The sequence below is a fragment of the Ostrinia furnacalis genome, unplaced genomic scaffold (genome assembly GCF_004193835.3).
Source record: "Ostrinia furnacalis isolate ACB-3 unplaced genomic scaffold, ASM419383v2 OfSCF5087, whole genome shotgun sequence".
NCBI classification, from domain to species: Eukaryota; Metazoa; Arthropoda; class Insecta; order Lepidoptera; family Crambidae; genus Ostrinia; species Ostrinia furnacalis.
Window position 1 is genome coordinate 14,084 of NW_021135326.1, and position 13,739 is coordinate 27,822.

General features: G+C 37.8%; 1 protein-coding gene across 1 annotated transcript in view; it reads left to right on the forward strand.

The window, feature by feature from the left end:
• Window positions 1-4,484: 4,484 nt before the first annotated feature.
• The window catches only part of LOC114360581 (uncharacterized), a 29,185-nt gene continuing 19,930 nt past the window's right edge, over window positions 4,485-13,739 (forward strand). Inside the window, exon 1 of the mRNA XM_028315319.1 lies at window positions 4,485-5,167. Coding sequence (XP_028171120.1) covers window positions 4,501-5,167 — 667 coding nt within the window. The 5' untranslated portion in view covers window positions 4,485-4,500. The remainder of the gene's footprint in view (window positions 5,168-13,739) is intronic.

Here is a 13,739-nt window from a genome sequence, read left to right on the forward strand (position 1 = left end):
CGTTTTACCCCCTTAGGGGTGGAGTTTCGAAAAATCCTTTCTTAGCGGCTGCCTACGTCATAACATCTACCTGCATGCCAAATTTCAGCCCGATCCGTCCAGTGATTTGGGCTGTGCGTTGATAGCGGTCGCCAGCGACTTCGTACTCGTTCATTTGTGAATACCGGACATAGTTTAGAATATTATTATGCACTATTTTGATCCTATTCTATTGCTGCCTAACATTTGTGAAGTTTCATGAAGATGCATTTAAACTGCTTTTTTTGTCTTTGACATTTTTATGATTTTAGTTTTATCGTACTTTATAAACGTGCTCGCAGTTTGTTGAATAAAAATATTATAAAACTACGACAATGCTTATGTTCTTTATAGAAAATACAAACAATAAGAAAATACCCACTTGATCACAAAATTTTACGTTGCTTAAGAAAACCATTGAAATTAAAAAAACTTTGGATAAAGCTCACATTTCCCGGTTATTGCCGGATCTCTCCCGACAAAATTAACTTTACGCGATGTTCTCCGTAAAGTCCGCTGTTAAAGTGGAAACTGAAAATGTTTTTCGATTCTCTTTACGAGTAGTTGGTCTTCAGATTTTGTGCTGTCTTCGATATTCTTTTCAAAATGTGAGTGGATGAGCGCTTTATTTTAGAGCTAGATCCTTAAAATATCGAACAATCTTTTGGTTTCATTCAAGTATTTTCTCAAGTCGCAGAGGGGAATATTGTCTTTGCCTAAAATGTAATCTTTTAGAAACAGCTGCTTTTCCTTTTTTATCGTGTAAGGTTTTAACAACGGAGGCGATGTCAAACTTTATTAGCCAGAGGCGTCTACGTGGCTCAATTGGTGCTGACGGCTGACGTGCCCTCAGGTAAATCTTTTATCAATATTATTTTTGCCAATGTCGAGTATAAAGCTCATAGCAGACTTATCAATTCGGAAAGCGATCAACACCGTATCGCCTTTCGCGAGCTGGCATTGCCTTTCGCACGCTGTCAATCGCGAGGCGAGGCGTTTACGTTATACTTAGTGCGGATAAGTACGCGTTGCAGTATGGAGTTTCATACAAAGAATACGACCGCCTCGAGTTGATACGGTTACGATCCATTTTCAGATTGATAAATGTGTGACGTCCTTAAATTGTCCACGACTGTGCACGTGCACGTGGGTGTCTAGTCGTATTGATTTTTTGTAGATTTTATGAAGACAAGTCTATGAGAAATAAAGTTCTTAAACCGCTAAGTCCTCTATTAGGTGTAACAATTTCGAGATGTTCGCAAAATAAATATTATGATTTTGATTTGAGATTCTGAAGCCCAAGCGACAGTCGTTTGACGGTCGACTCACGTTTTGTCTATACAACTTTAGAGTTGGGTTACACCATCTTACTTTAACTAAAACAAACGTCAAAAGTCTGTCAAACTCCGTACAAAAACACCAGTTATGATTCTAGTTACGATTAAAGTGGTGCAACTCAGCCTCAAACACGAAGTTTTCAACTAAATTACCACACATATCGACCATGCCTACCTTTCAAATCTTCAGTCGTTTGTCAAAAAGTGATATTAAGGCTTGATAACCCGTTGGCATCACTCCGCGCCTCTCCAACGTGGAGATGTGTCTAATCTTCCATCTCTGTCCCGCATTCGAGCGATATAAGCGATCGGACGTTAAGAATCGCTTACGGGTCGTTAGGGCGTATCAATATCTGACATCGCGGCGAACGGGTTAAGATGTGTTCTTTGAGAAGTGATTGCGTAGCGGTTTGGGGTTAAGCTGTTATTGAAAATGTTAATTGTGTACGTTTTGCTGACTTTCAGGGTACTTTGCCTTCTTGAGATGACTGATGAATGTTTAATTTGAATATTTTGTACAGTGAAAAGATTTCGGTGGTAGAAAATGTAATAAAAAATATCTTCAATTATATTGCCGAATTGCAGATCTTTTCGTTAATATCTTGATGATACGATGTGTGAAAGTATAATTATAAATGAAAGTAACATTGTTTCTGACAAAAAAGGTTGGGGCTTATTAGTTCTACGAGATGTCGACACGTACACGTAGTATTATAATGTTTACAGCATTAGTCAATCCATTTTTGTAGCAAAATTTTTAGGAAAAAATTCCGTGCTTTAAGCGATTTTGTGAAAAATATTATTGGCAGGTAGTTGCTATATTTGCTCATAAGATTGATATTTATTGTCCGTGGTGCATAATCTTTTCCTAAAGGTTTTATTACCTTTGTTTGTCACCTGTCATCCGCTTTGCAATGGAGGAAGTCGAACCTTAATTTCGAACTCCTTCTATGTTCTTCTGATTAATTTCGTTGCGTTAACATTCCCCCGGGACAAACTTGACCTTCATTGGTTGGGTGTTTATGGCGGTCAAGCTGTAGATCCTGGCTACACAGGAGTTGCAGTGGTGGGAACGAGAGGTGGGAATAGTCCCGTAAGTAAAAAAACATAACCCTTCTTCTGGCCAAGTCGAGTAAGAAGATCAGTTAGCTAGATACACCATCGTCCGTATAAAACCATTTAAACGAAGTTAATTAAGGCGGAGGTTACACATTGTTCTGCACTCAGTGCCAATTTGTTTTAAGCGATAAAAGCCACACATCTTTATTGCCTGGTTTCCAGATTCCTGGTGAAATATGCCGCCATTATATGCACCCGGCCTTACAACCTCTTCGGGGAGCCCATAAATACTGAGCAGCGACAAATCATGTTGTCTTTGTGTAGAGTGATAAAACGTAGAATACATCCTCTACCATTTTAGCAAAATGTCAGAATTCTGGCAACACTTTTAAATATTTAAGGCCTTATTTTTTTGCCCTGGTTGTTTGGCCGTTGTAAAGATTGAGTGATAAAGCGCCGAATACAGCAGCTCTACCATTTCAGCAACATGCCAGAATTCTAGCAACTCTTTTAGATATTTAAAGCTTCTTTTTTATATCGGTTGGTAATATACTCAGTAGGCGACAAAAGTATGTTGATTGAACCATTACTCTACCTGAGTGATAAAGCGTCGAATACATCCTTTACCACTTCAGATCAGAATTCTTTTAAATATTTTAGTTTTTTATGAGTTTTTTATCGTGGTTGGTAATATAATTAGCAGGCGACAAATCATGTTGAATCATTGTTACGAATTCAACGGCTCTAACATTTCAGCAACAAATCCTTTTCTTTTTTCCCTGGTTGGTTGACTGGTTTGCAATCTACTGTCAGATGTGGCTGTTGGAATCCCACTAAACAATTTTTTTTATGTGACAGGAGGCAAACGAGCAGACGGATCACCTCTTAGTAGTTGTATTTGTGTTTGTTGTTTTGCTACTGTGCAGTTAGTTGTTCTTTTGTCATAAGAGATGATTTTATTTTTTGTTCTTTCGCAATTGGCTAGTAATAAAACTAAAAATAAATCAGCCTTTTGTACTGTTAATAAAAATGAATTTTAACGTATTTATTTAATAAATACTTTGTCACTGTTGTCAAATAAGAATTTCCCCGTAAACAAAGGAAAAAAAGTGTTTAGATATAACTTAACCTTTATAAATTAAGTACATAGGTAATAACAATAAGAAACTAGTTTCCAACCAAATTAAACTCAGAGCGCGCAAAAAAGATGAATATGTCCCAGTAATTATTTCCTGCCTAAAAAGCACTACCTAACCCCTTTGCCCCTTTCGCCTAAACTAAATTAAATGCTTCAGTTATCTAAATGGGAATCCCCAAGTAGTTGAAGGTTAAACTGGTAAATGTGAGATTAGCCTTCAGTAGATGGCGGCCATTTGCAAAACAAAGTAACGACGCTTTAAAAGNTGTGAAAGCTCCTTAGGTGAATTTATTGGAGTTATTCAGGATAGATGATCTACTTATATAATAATTTCATACCGTTCATAGATGATTTATATGAGCATTATTATAATAACCCTTTTATTCAGGGTTATCTTTGAAGATCCCTCCATTTACTTAAAGGTACTCGTCTACTCGTACTTGTATGATGCCTGCACCTTCATCTTATTCATTTTGGTCTGTTACAGAAATACTTTATCGTTTCTTGTGATAAAACACACTTTATTTGTCACGTTTTTAAAGTACTAATTGCATAATAGCTAAAAAAATAATGAGTAGAAGCGAAAGCCTTAATTGTGTCCCTTTACTAGGCCTCATCAAAGTTTATGCCAGAATCATCAAAATTTGTTCAGCAGTTTAGGCGAGCAATATGCATGTAAGAGTCAAATATATCAAAGAAACAAAGTTGACTTTATTAATTACATACGAGTGAAATTAAATATTTTCTTCCAATCCAACTTTTTAATTTCATTGTAACTGGTGCTATCATCTCTATTGTTGAGTATCTTGACTTTATTTCAAAAGCGCGATTAAAACTTGATTAATTAAAAGCTACTTTTGTTCTCAGGGCGGGCGGCGGAGCTCAATGGAATGTCGCGACTCACTCACAATGAACTGAACCTAACATGAAGGCTTAGACAAAGGAACAATGACTAACGTGAAGTTGAAGCTGATGTTCTTCCTACTGAACTCACTCCTGGCCGCAGACATAGTGCAGGCGCGGCCCTACCCTGATGGAAACAACACAGACATCATCATAAAATTCTCCAACAACAATAACACCTTTAACATCCCTGTAGATCCAGATTCAGACACATTAGTAGTAGCAACAGATGATGAGAACGCAGAAGCTGAGCACGCAGCTAATAAGGAAGCAGCTGATAACATGGAAACCCTTGTCAACGGGGAGCAAGATAGAGATGAAACCATGTCAGAAATGAAATACAAAGCAGCCGTAGAAAAAGATTCCGCAGCAGTAGAGAAGCGTCGAAACATATCAAACCCGAGTCTGCACGAGATGATAAATTCCGAGACTAATCGCGAAGATTCAATTACCGATCTGATGTTCAGGCCAGAGTCGGAGTTTGTTGAGGATCTGCCTCGTTTCGAGTTCTTAATCGCTGCGAAGATTAACGAGAGTGACGTGAACCGGACCGCTCATGTGAAGGATGAGAGGAACAGCAGTGATGTGTTGAGGAAGGTGGACTATGTCGAGCTGGTGGAGGTGGGCAGGCCGATGGGAGGGGAGAACAAGAGCGCGTATTTGGCCAACATCACTGGACACGAGGTGGACAACGACCTGGCTCCTGATACAAGTGAGTATGAACATGGTACTAATCAACCTTAGCTTATTTCGAGTACATGTGTCATAGATGATAATGAATATTTTAGTTACGTTGAACAGATAGTCTTGCAAAATAGGTGGAAGAAGTTCTTCATATCTGATTGATTGTTTCGTAAAGCTTGATATTATTAGGCATATCAATTATGGTGTCAAGGTCCTCTGTGAGCTATTATACGGTCTCCAAAGGTCACAGTTTTGGATTGAACTACAGTACTGTCCCAACCAGCAAGCGCGAAGTGAACTAGTCACTTGCTTCGAAAAATGAGAAGCGCCGCTCTGTTCAGTCTACTTAGAATCCCAACTAATATTATAAATGCGAAAGTAACTCTGTCTGTCTGTCTGTCTGTTACGCTTTCCCGCTTAAACCTCGCAACCGATTTTGATGAAATTTGGCATAGAGATAGTTTGAGTCCCGGGAAAGAACATAGGATAGTTTTTATCCCGGTTTTTGAAACAGGGACGCGCGCGATAAAGTTTTTCTGTGACAGACAAAATTCCACGCGGGCGAAGCCGCGGGCGGAAAGCTAGTAAAGCATATAATTATGTGGCTTACCGTTCTAAGCTATCAATTGATTAAGGTGGTTGTGTCTGCTTTATAACTCATACAACAAAACATCCTTCCCCAACACGAATTGTCTCCAATGCCCACCGCAAACATTTGCGACAAACTCGATTAATTCCGCATTACCCGCTATATGTCGTGGGTCTGTACCCAAATCACAACGATACGACTAGGGATGTACGATGTATCGGGGAATCTATGGTGTCGATATCGAAGAAATACTGCATAACACGTAAATAGTAGTTATAGGGTAAAACATAACCACGTGGTTAAAACTCTTTACTATTTATAAATTGTTACTCATGCCCACGAAATCCTATAAAAATGATACGTTAATCAGACTGTATAGGATTATGTTTTATATTTAGTTCTTATTTCATGTGCATAATATATTCGTTAAAAAACCATACATACTCAAGACTTTGACTCAGAAAATTCGAACTTGTGATTTTTAATTCTTTTTCGACCCGAATAAAGCATTAATATCCCTCCTCTGGCGCAGTCGGGTAAAACGCTTACTTGACTTGATTCTATTATTTTTTCGATATTTTACTAAAATATCAATATAAACATACTACATCCCTACATAAGCCCTCCTTAACACGTCATACTTTGTTCTGAAAAAGGCTTTTTTTGACAAATTAGCGGGTCCTACTCTGGAATTTATGCGCTAGGGTCGCCATTCGTATTCAACCTCCATGAGTTTCATGGTAGGGGTCCAAATCAAGAGATGATAGCGGCTTGGCCGGATCAGTGTGCTTACCATGAGTTTACGTTAATTTAGTAGGATAACTAGCGAGCTATCTTACTTTAACTTTAACAAACGTCAGAAATCTGTCAAATTGCATACAAAAACACCGGTTATTGTTATACATAGTTACGATTAAAGTAAAATGGTGTAACTCAGCCTAAGGCTAAGAACTCATGGCGCGATTTTCACCCGCGCCGGCGGCGGTTGCAGGCCCACAGCTTCTGTAGAATGCAGATACTTATGTAAAAACTAATGCACAACTCACGAAGCGGTTTTCGCCCGCAGCGGGCGCGGTTTTAATCAGGTCCCGCTCGGCGGTTTTCGCCCGCGCGAAAACCGCGCGTAAATGTCCAACAGATTGTACAGCGCCTCTAGCGGCTACTCTCAAGAACTAAAATCTTCATACATTTCTTTGACACTCACTACACACACACCTAACGTAAACTCATGGTAAGCACACTGCTTAGTAAGGTGGTTTGAGATTACCTTTCCGAGATACGGGACGTTCGTGCTGGGACTCGAATTGTTTTAGTAACGCCTTTTTAGGGTTCAATTTATTTGGATAGACTTCCTTGTAAACTAGGCAAAATGCTGCTTGGAAAAGAAAACATATTATTTTCTTTGATACTTAGGTAATAAATTTACTCTTTGATAAATAAAGATCATGATTATCTCGGGAAAATAATAATATAGTCTTAGATCAATAATTATTTTTTTATGTTAAATAGTCATTAATTCGGAATATGGGAAGGAAGAATAGACTTACATTTTGTACTTCTTAAAAGGTATAATTTGTTATTTATTACATTGAAGAGCAATCGTACGGCCTAGAGGCAGGCTATTACGCTAACATTAATTAGTGTAACTTTTTTATTTCAAGTACTAGCTTTCCACCCGCCGCTTCGCCCGCGTGGAATTTTGTCTGTCACAGAAAAACGTTACCGCGGCGTCCCTGTTTCAAAAACCGGGATAAAAACTATCCTATATCCTTTCCCGGGACTCAAACTATATCTATGCCAAATTTCATCAAAATCGGTTCAGTGGTTTAGGCGTGAAAGAGAGACAGACAGACAGACAGACAGACAGAGTTACTTTCGCATTTATAAATATTATTATAATATAATATTATAAATGCGAAAGTTAAGAAGGTTGAATTTACTGAGGCGGTTTACTATTCCAGTTGGGTTTACATATCTTTTAAAAATACTTTTAGTCATTTTGGTTTCTTGAACATAGCTGTTTTATAACCTTTCGTTCATAAAATGCGCCAAACCAATTGTTCTAATTGGCCGGCTTATGTGATCAAGATCGCCATTAAATATTTATCAAACGCTGTTTGTTGGCCTAACTCATTCAGGATAATTATGTTTGCTTTGCCAGCGCCTCACTCCTACTGAGAATTATAATTTTGGCTGATAAAGGAATTTATTTTGACCTCGCATACGTTAATGAGGAAAGCCTTCCCTTTCATTCATTTTGAATTTCATTTGGGAGGGCCATATCCAATTTACACAGTAAATGAGATAAAGTGAATAAAATAGGTCTGTCTGAGAGTCTGTAGTCATAGGCTGGGTTGCACCATCTTACTTTAACTTTGACAAACGTCAAAAATCTGTCAAAATCCATACAAAAACACCGGTTATCGTTAAATTTACAGTCAAAGTTAGGTGGTGCAACTCAGCCATAGAGTTAGTTCTAAATTCGAGTCTCAAAGGACGCAATTAGTGTAACATCACTTGTGTATTACATATTTACTAGCTAACCCGGCGAGCTTTGTACCCTATGTTCATCAGAAATAACGTAGGATTCTGAAAGTGAAATAATTTTTCAAATCGGTCCAGTATTTTTTTATGCAGAAAAAGGCAGGCATTTGACCACAATCGCACCTGATGTTAAGTGAGATGCAGTCTAGGATGGCTTTAGCCTATTCAATAGAAACAAACAAGCAAATCTATGCTCTTTATTTAATACCAGCTTTCCGCCCGCGGCTTCGCCCGCGTGGAATTTTGTTTGTCACAGAAAAACTATCGCGCGCGTCCCTGTTTCAAAAACCGGTATAAAAACTATCCTATGTCCTTTCCCGGGACTCAAACTATCTCTATGCCAAATTTCATCAAAATCGGTTCAGTGGTTTAGGCGTGAAAGCAAGACAGACAGACAGAGTTACTATAGCATTTATAATATTAGTATACAGGGTGTTAGGTAAATGGGTATATGAGCCGACACTAGCCCATGTTAACATGGTCATATAAATGGTATGGTGAAGTCAGAAAATTGATATCTGCATTTTAATTATTTTAATTTTCATACAAATCGGATTTTATAAAATTAATTTTGTATGAAAATTAAAAAAATTAAAATGATGATATCAAATTTCTGACTTCACCATACCATTTATATGACCATGTTAACATGNTTTAAAAGCTGCTTAGGTGAAATTTATTCGAGTTATTCAGGATAGATGATCTACTTACATCATAATTTCATACCGTTCATAGATGATTTATATGAGCATTATTATAATAACCCTTTTATTCAGGGTTATCTTTGAAGATCCTTCCATTTACTTAAAGGCACTCGTCTACTCGTACTTGTATGATGTCTGCACCTTCATCTTGTTCATTTTGGTCTGTTACAGAAATACTTTATCGTTTTTTGCGATAAAACAAACTTTATTTGTCCCCTTTTTTAACATATTAGCCAAAGAAATAATGAGTGGCCTAATTTATCCTTAATTCCAGTTGTTTTTGCGATACTGGTGAAAGGCTTAATTATGTCTTTCTATCTAATAGGTTTCCTCAGTCTTTGCCAAAATAATAAAAATTTGTTCAAAATTTTATACGTGCAAATATTAGAAGCAAAAATTAAAAAAATAACAAAGTTGAGTTTATTAATTACATTTTTATTTTTATTTTATTTTTTATTTTTATTTTATTTAGGAACCAACGGCGTTACAATGAATAAATCTTAAAGTAACTTAACAATAAGTATGGCTAATTATAGGTTTCCCTGGAATATCCTTAAAGTAAATCTACCGTTCGGCTTACCGAGACGCAAAGTCCAAAAGATGAAAACTAGAACATTACAAATAACTTACTTACATAATATTATTATGAGAATACATTTTGACACCCTATAAAGTTGAGCCACATTTGACGACTAATTAAAGTTAATTAACTTAAAATGTAATTAATTTAAATTACTTACTTACTTAAACCACAGATAGTTAATATAANACATACGAGTGAAATTAAATGTTTTCTTCCAATCTAACTTTTCAATTTAATTGTAACTGGTGCTATCATCTCTATTGTTGAGTATCTTGACTTTATTTCAAAAGCGCGATTAAAACTTGATTAATTAAAAGCTACCTTTGTTCTCAGGGCGGGCGGCGGAGCTCAATGGAATGTCGCGACCCACTCACAATGAACTGAACCTAACATGAAGGCTTAGACAAAGGAACAATGACTAACGTGAAGTTGAAGCTGATGTTCTTCCTACTGAACTCACTCCTGGCCGCAGACATAGTGCAGGCGCGGCCCTACCCTGATGGAAACAACACAGACATCATCATAAAATTCTCCAACAATAATAACACCTTTAACATCCCCGTTGATCCAGATTCAGATACGTTAGTAGTAGCAACAGATGATGAGAACGCAGAAGCTGAGCACGCAGCTAATAAGGAAGCAGCTGATAACATGGAAACCCTTGTCAACGGGGAGCAAGATAGAGATGAAACCATGTCAGAAATGAAATACAAAGCAGCCGTAGAAAAAGATTCCGCAGCAGTAGAGAAGCGTCGAAACATATCAAACCCGAGTCTGCACGAGATGATAAATTCCGAGACTAATCGCGAAGATTCAATTACCGATCTGATGTTCAGGCCGGAGTCGGAGTTTGTTGAGGATCTGCCTCGTTTCGAGTTCCTAATCGCTGCGAAGATTAACGAGAGTGACGTGAATCGGACTGCTCATGTGAAGGATGAAAGGAACAGCAGTGATGTGTTGAGGAAGGTGGACTATGTCGAGCTGGTGGAGGTGGGCAGGCCGATGGGAGGGGAGAACAAGAGCTCGTATTTAGCCAACATTACGGGACACGAGGTGGACAACGACCTCGCCCCTGATACAAGTGAGTATGAACATGGTACTAATCAACCTTAGCTTATTTTGAGTACATGTGTCATAGGTGATATAATAAATATTTTTAGTTATAGACTAAGAGCTAGTGAACGCCAGACCTACGTTATTTTATAAAGGCTGAACGTTTGTCAGCGCATGCTCCCAACATAGCTAAGAACCATGGATAAACATGAAGTTTGGGTCATCGTGGCTTTGGCAGACTGACGGTGCTAAAGGTTACGTTGGACAGATAGTTTTGCAAAATAATAGGTAGAAATTTTACATATTAATTGTTTCTCAGAGCTCGATTATTAGGCATATCAAATATGGTGTCAAGGTCCTTGTGAGCTATTATGTAGTCCACCAAATGTCACATTCTAGGATTGAACTACAGGACTGTCACAACCGGTATGCGCGAAGTGAACTAGTCAAAACTGTACGAATAACTTGCTTGGAAAAATGAGAAGCGCCGCTCTGTTCAGTCTAAGATACTTAGAATAAAGCATATAATTATGTGGCTTACCTTTCTAAGCTATCAATTGATTAAGGTGGTCGTCGTATCTTCTTATACATCAAACAAAACATCCTTCCCCAACACGGATTGTCTCCAATGCCCACCGCAAACATTTGCGACAAACTCGATTAATTCCGCAATACCCGCTATATGTCGTGGGTCTGTACCCAAATCACAACGACACGACTAGGGATGTGCGATGTATCGGGGAATCTATAATGTCGATATTGAAGAAATCCCGCATGACACGTATATAGTAGTAATAGGGTAAACATAACCACGTAGTTAACACTCTTTACTACATATTTATACACATTTATACACAAAATCCTATAAAAATAATACGTTAATCAGACTGTATAGGATTACTGGTGTGTTTTATTTAGTTCTTAGTCGTAGTTCATATGCTTAGTGTATTCGTTAAAAAACCATCATAATCAAGTTTTTGACACAGAAAATTCTAACATGTGATCTTTGATTCTTTTTCGACCTGAAATACATATGTGAATAAAACATAAATATCCCTCCTCTGGCGCAGTCGGGTAAAAAGATGCTTACTTGACTTGATTCCGTTATTTTTTCGATATTTTACTAAAATATCAATTTAAAAATATTACATCCCTATATAAGCCCTCCTTAACACGTCATACTTTGTTCTCAAAAAGGCTTTTTTTGACAAATTAGCGGGTCCTACTCTGGAATTTATGCGCTAGGGTCGCCATTCGTATTCAACCTCCACGAGTTCCATGGTAGGGGTCCAAATCAAAAGAAGATAGCGGCTTGGCCGGATCAGTGTGCTTACCATGTATCTTACTTTAATGTTAACAAACGACAGAAATCTGTCAAACTGCATACAAAAACATCGGTTATTGTTATAGTTATGATTAAAGTATAATGGTGTAACTCAGCCTAAGGCTAAGAACTCATGGCGCGATTTTCACCCGCGCCGGCGGCGGTTGCGGGCCCACAGCTTCTGTAGAATGCAGATACTAATGTAAAAACTAATGCACAACTCACGAAGCGGTTTTCGCCCGCAGCGGGCGTGGTTTTAATTAGGTCCCGCTCGGCGGATTTCGTCTGCGCGAAAATCACGCGTAAATGTCCAACAGATTGTACAGCGCCTCTAGCGGCTACTCTCAAGAACTAAAATCTTCATACATTTCTTTGATACATTCGCTAGCGAGCACACCGAACGTAAACTCATGGTAAGCACACTGCTTAGTAAGGTGGTTTGAGATTACCTTTCTGAGAGACGGGACATTCGTGCCGGGACTTGAGTTGTCGGTGACGCCTTTTTAGGGTTCAATTTATTTGGAGAAACTTTATTGTAAACTAGGCAAAATGCTGCTTGGAAATGAAAACTTGTTTTCTTCATTTTCAATACATACGAGTATGATATACTCAGGTAATATTTACACTTACAAAATAATCTTAGGTCAATAATAATTTTTTTATGCTAAATAGTAATTTCCTTATGGAACAAGGAGGTAGTACTTAAGATTTTGTATTTCTTAAAAGGTATGATTTCTTATTTATTACTAGCTTTCCGGCTGCGGCTTAGCCCGCGTGGAATTTTGTCTGTCACAGAAAAACTTTCTCGCGCACGTCCTTGTTTCAAATACCGGGATAAAAACTATCCTTTCCCGGGACTCAAACTATCTCTATGCCAAATTTAATCAAAATCGGTTCATTGGTCTAGGCGTGAAAGCAAGACAGACAGACAGACAGAGTTACTTTCGCATTTTTAATATTAGTATAAGTATAACTATACGTATATTGAAGAACATTATGTGAACACTGCCTACATGGTACGGCCTAGAGGCAGGCTGTTACACTAACAATAATTACAACTTTTTCTATGGTCCTAGAGATTACTGTAACTATTTTATTTCAAGTTAATTAAGGTTGAATTCACTGAGGCGGTTCACTATCCCAGTTGGGTGTTACATATCTTTTAAAAATACTTTTTGTCAATCAATTATTTTGTTTACTAGAACATCGATATTTTATAACCTTTCGTTCATAAAATGCGCCAAACCAATTGTTCTAATTGGCCGGCTTATGTGATCAACATCGCCATTAAATATTTATCAAACGCTGTTTGTTGGCCTAACTCATTCAGGATAATTATGTTTGCTTTGCCCGCGCCTCACTCCTACTGAGAATTATAATTTTGGCTGATAAAGGAATTTATTTTGACCTCGCATACGTTAATCAGGAGAGCCTTTCCTTTCATTCATATTGAATTTCATTTGGGAGGGCCATATCCAATTTAAACTGTAAACGAGATAAAGTGAATAAAATAGGTCTGTCTGAGAGTCTGTAGTCATAGGCTGGGATGCACCATCTTACTTTAACTTTGACAAACGTCAAAAATCTGTCAAAATCCATACAAAAACACCGGTTATCGTTAAATTTACAGTCAAAGTTAGGTGGTGCAACTCAGCCATAGAGTTCTAAATTCGAGTCTCAAAGGACGCAATTAGTGTAACACCACTTGTATTACATACTAGCTGACCCGGCGAACTTTGTTCCGCCTTAATGGCAATAAATAAGCAGACTTTTTTTAAATTTAGAACGGGATAAAAAGTATCC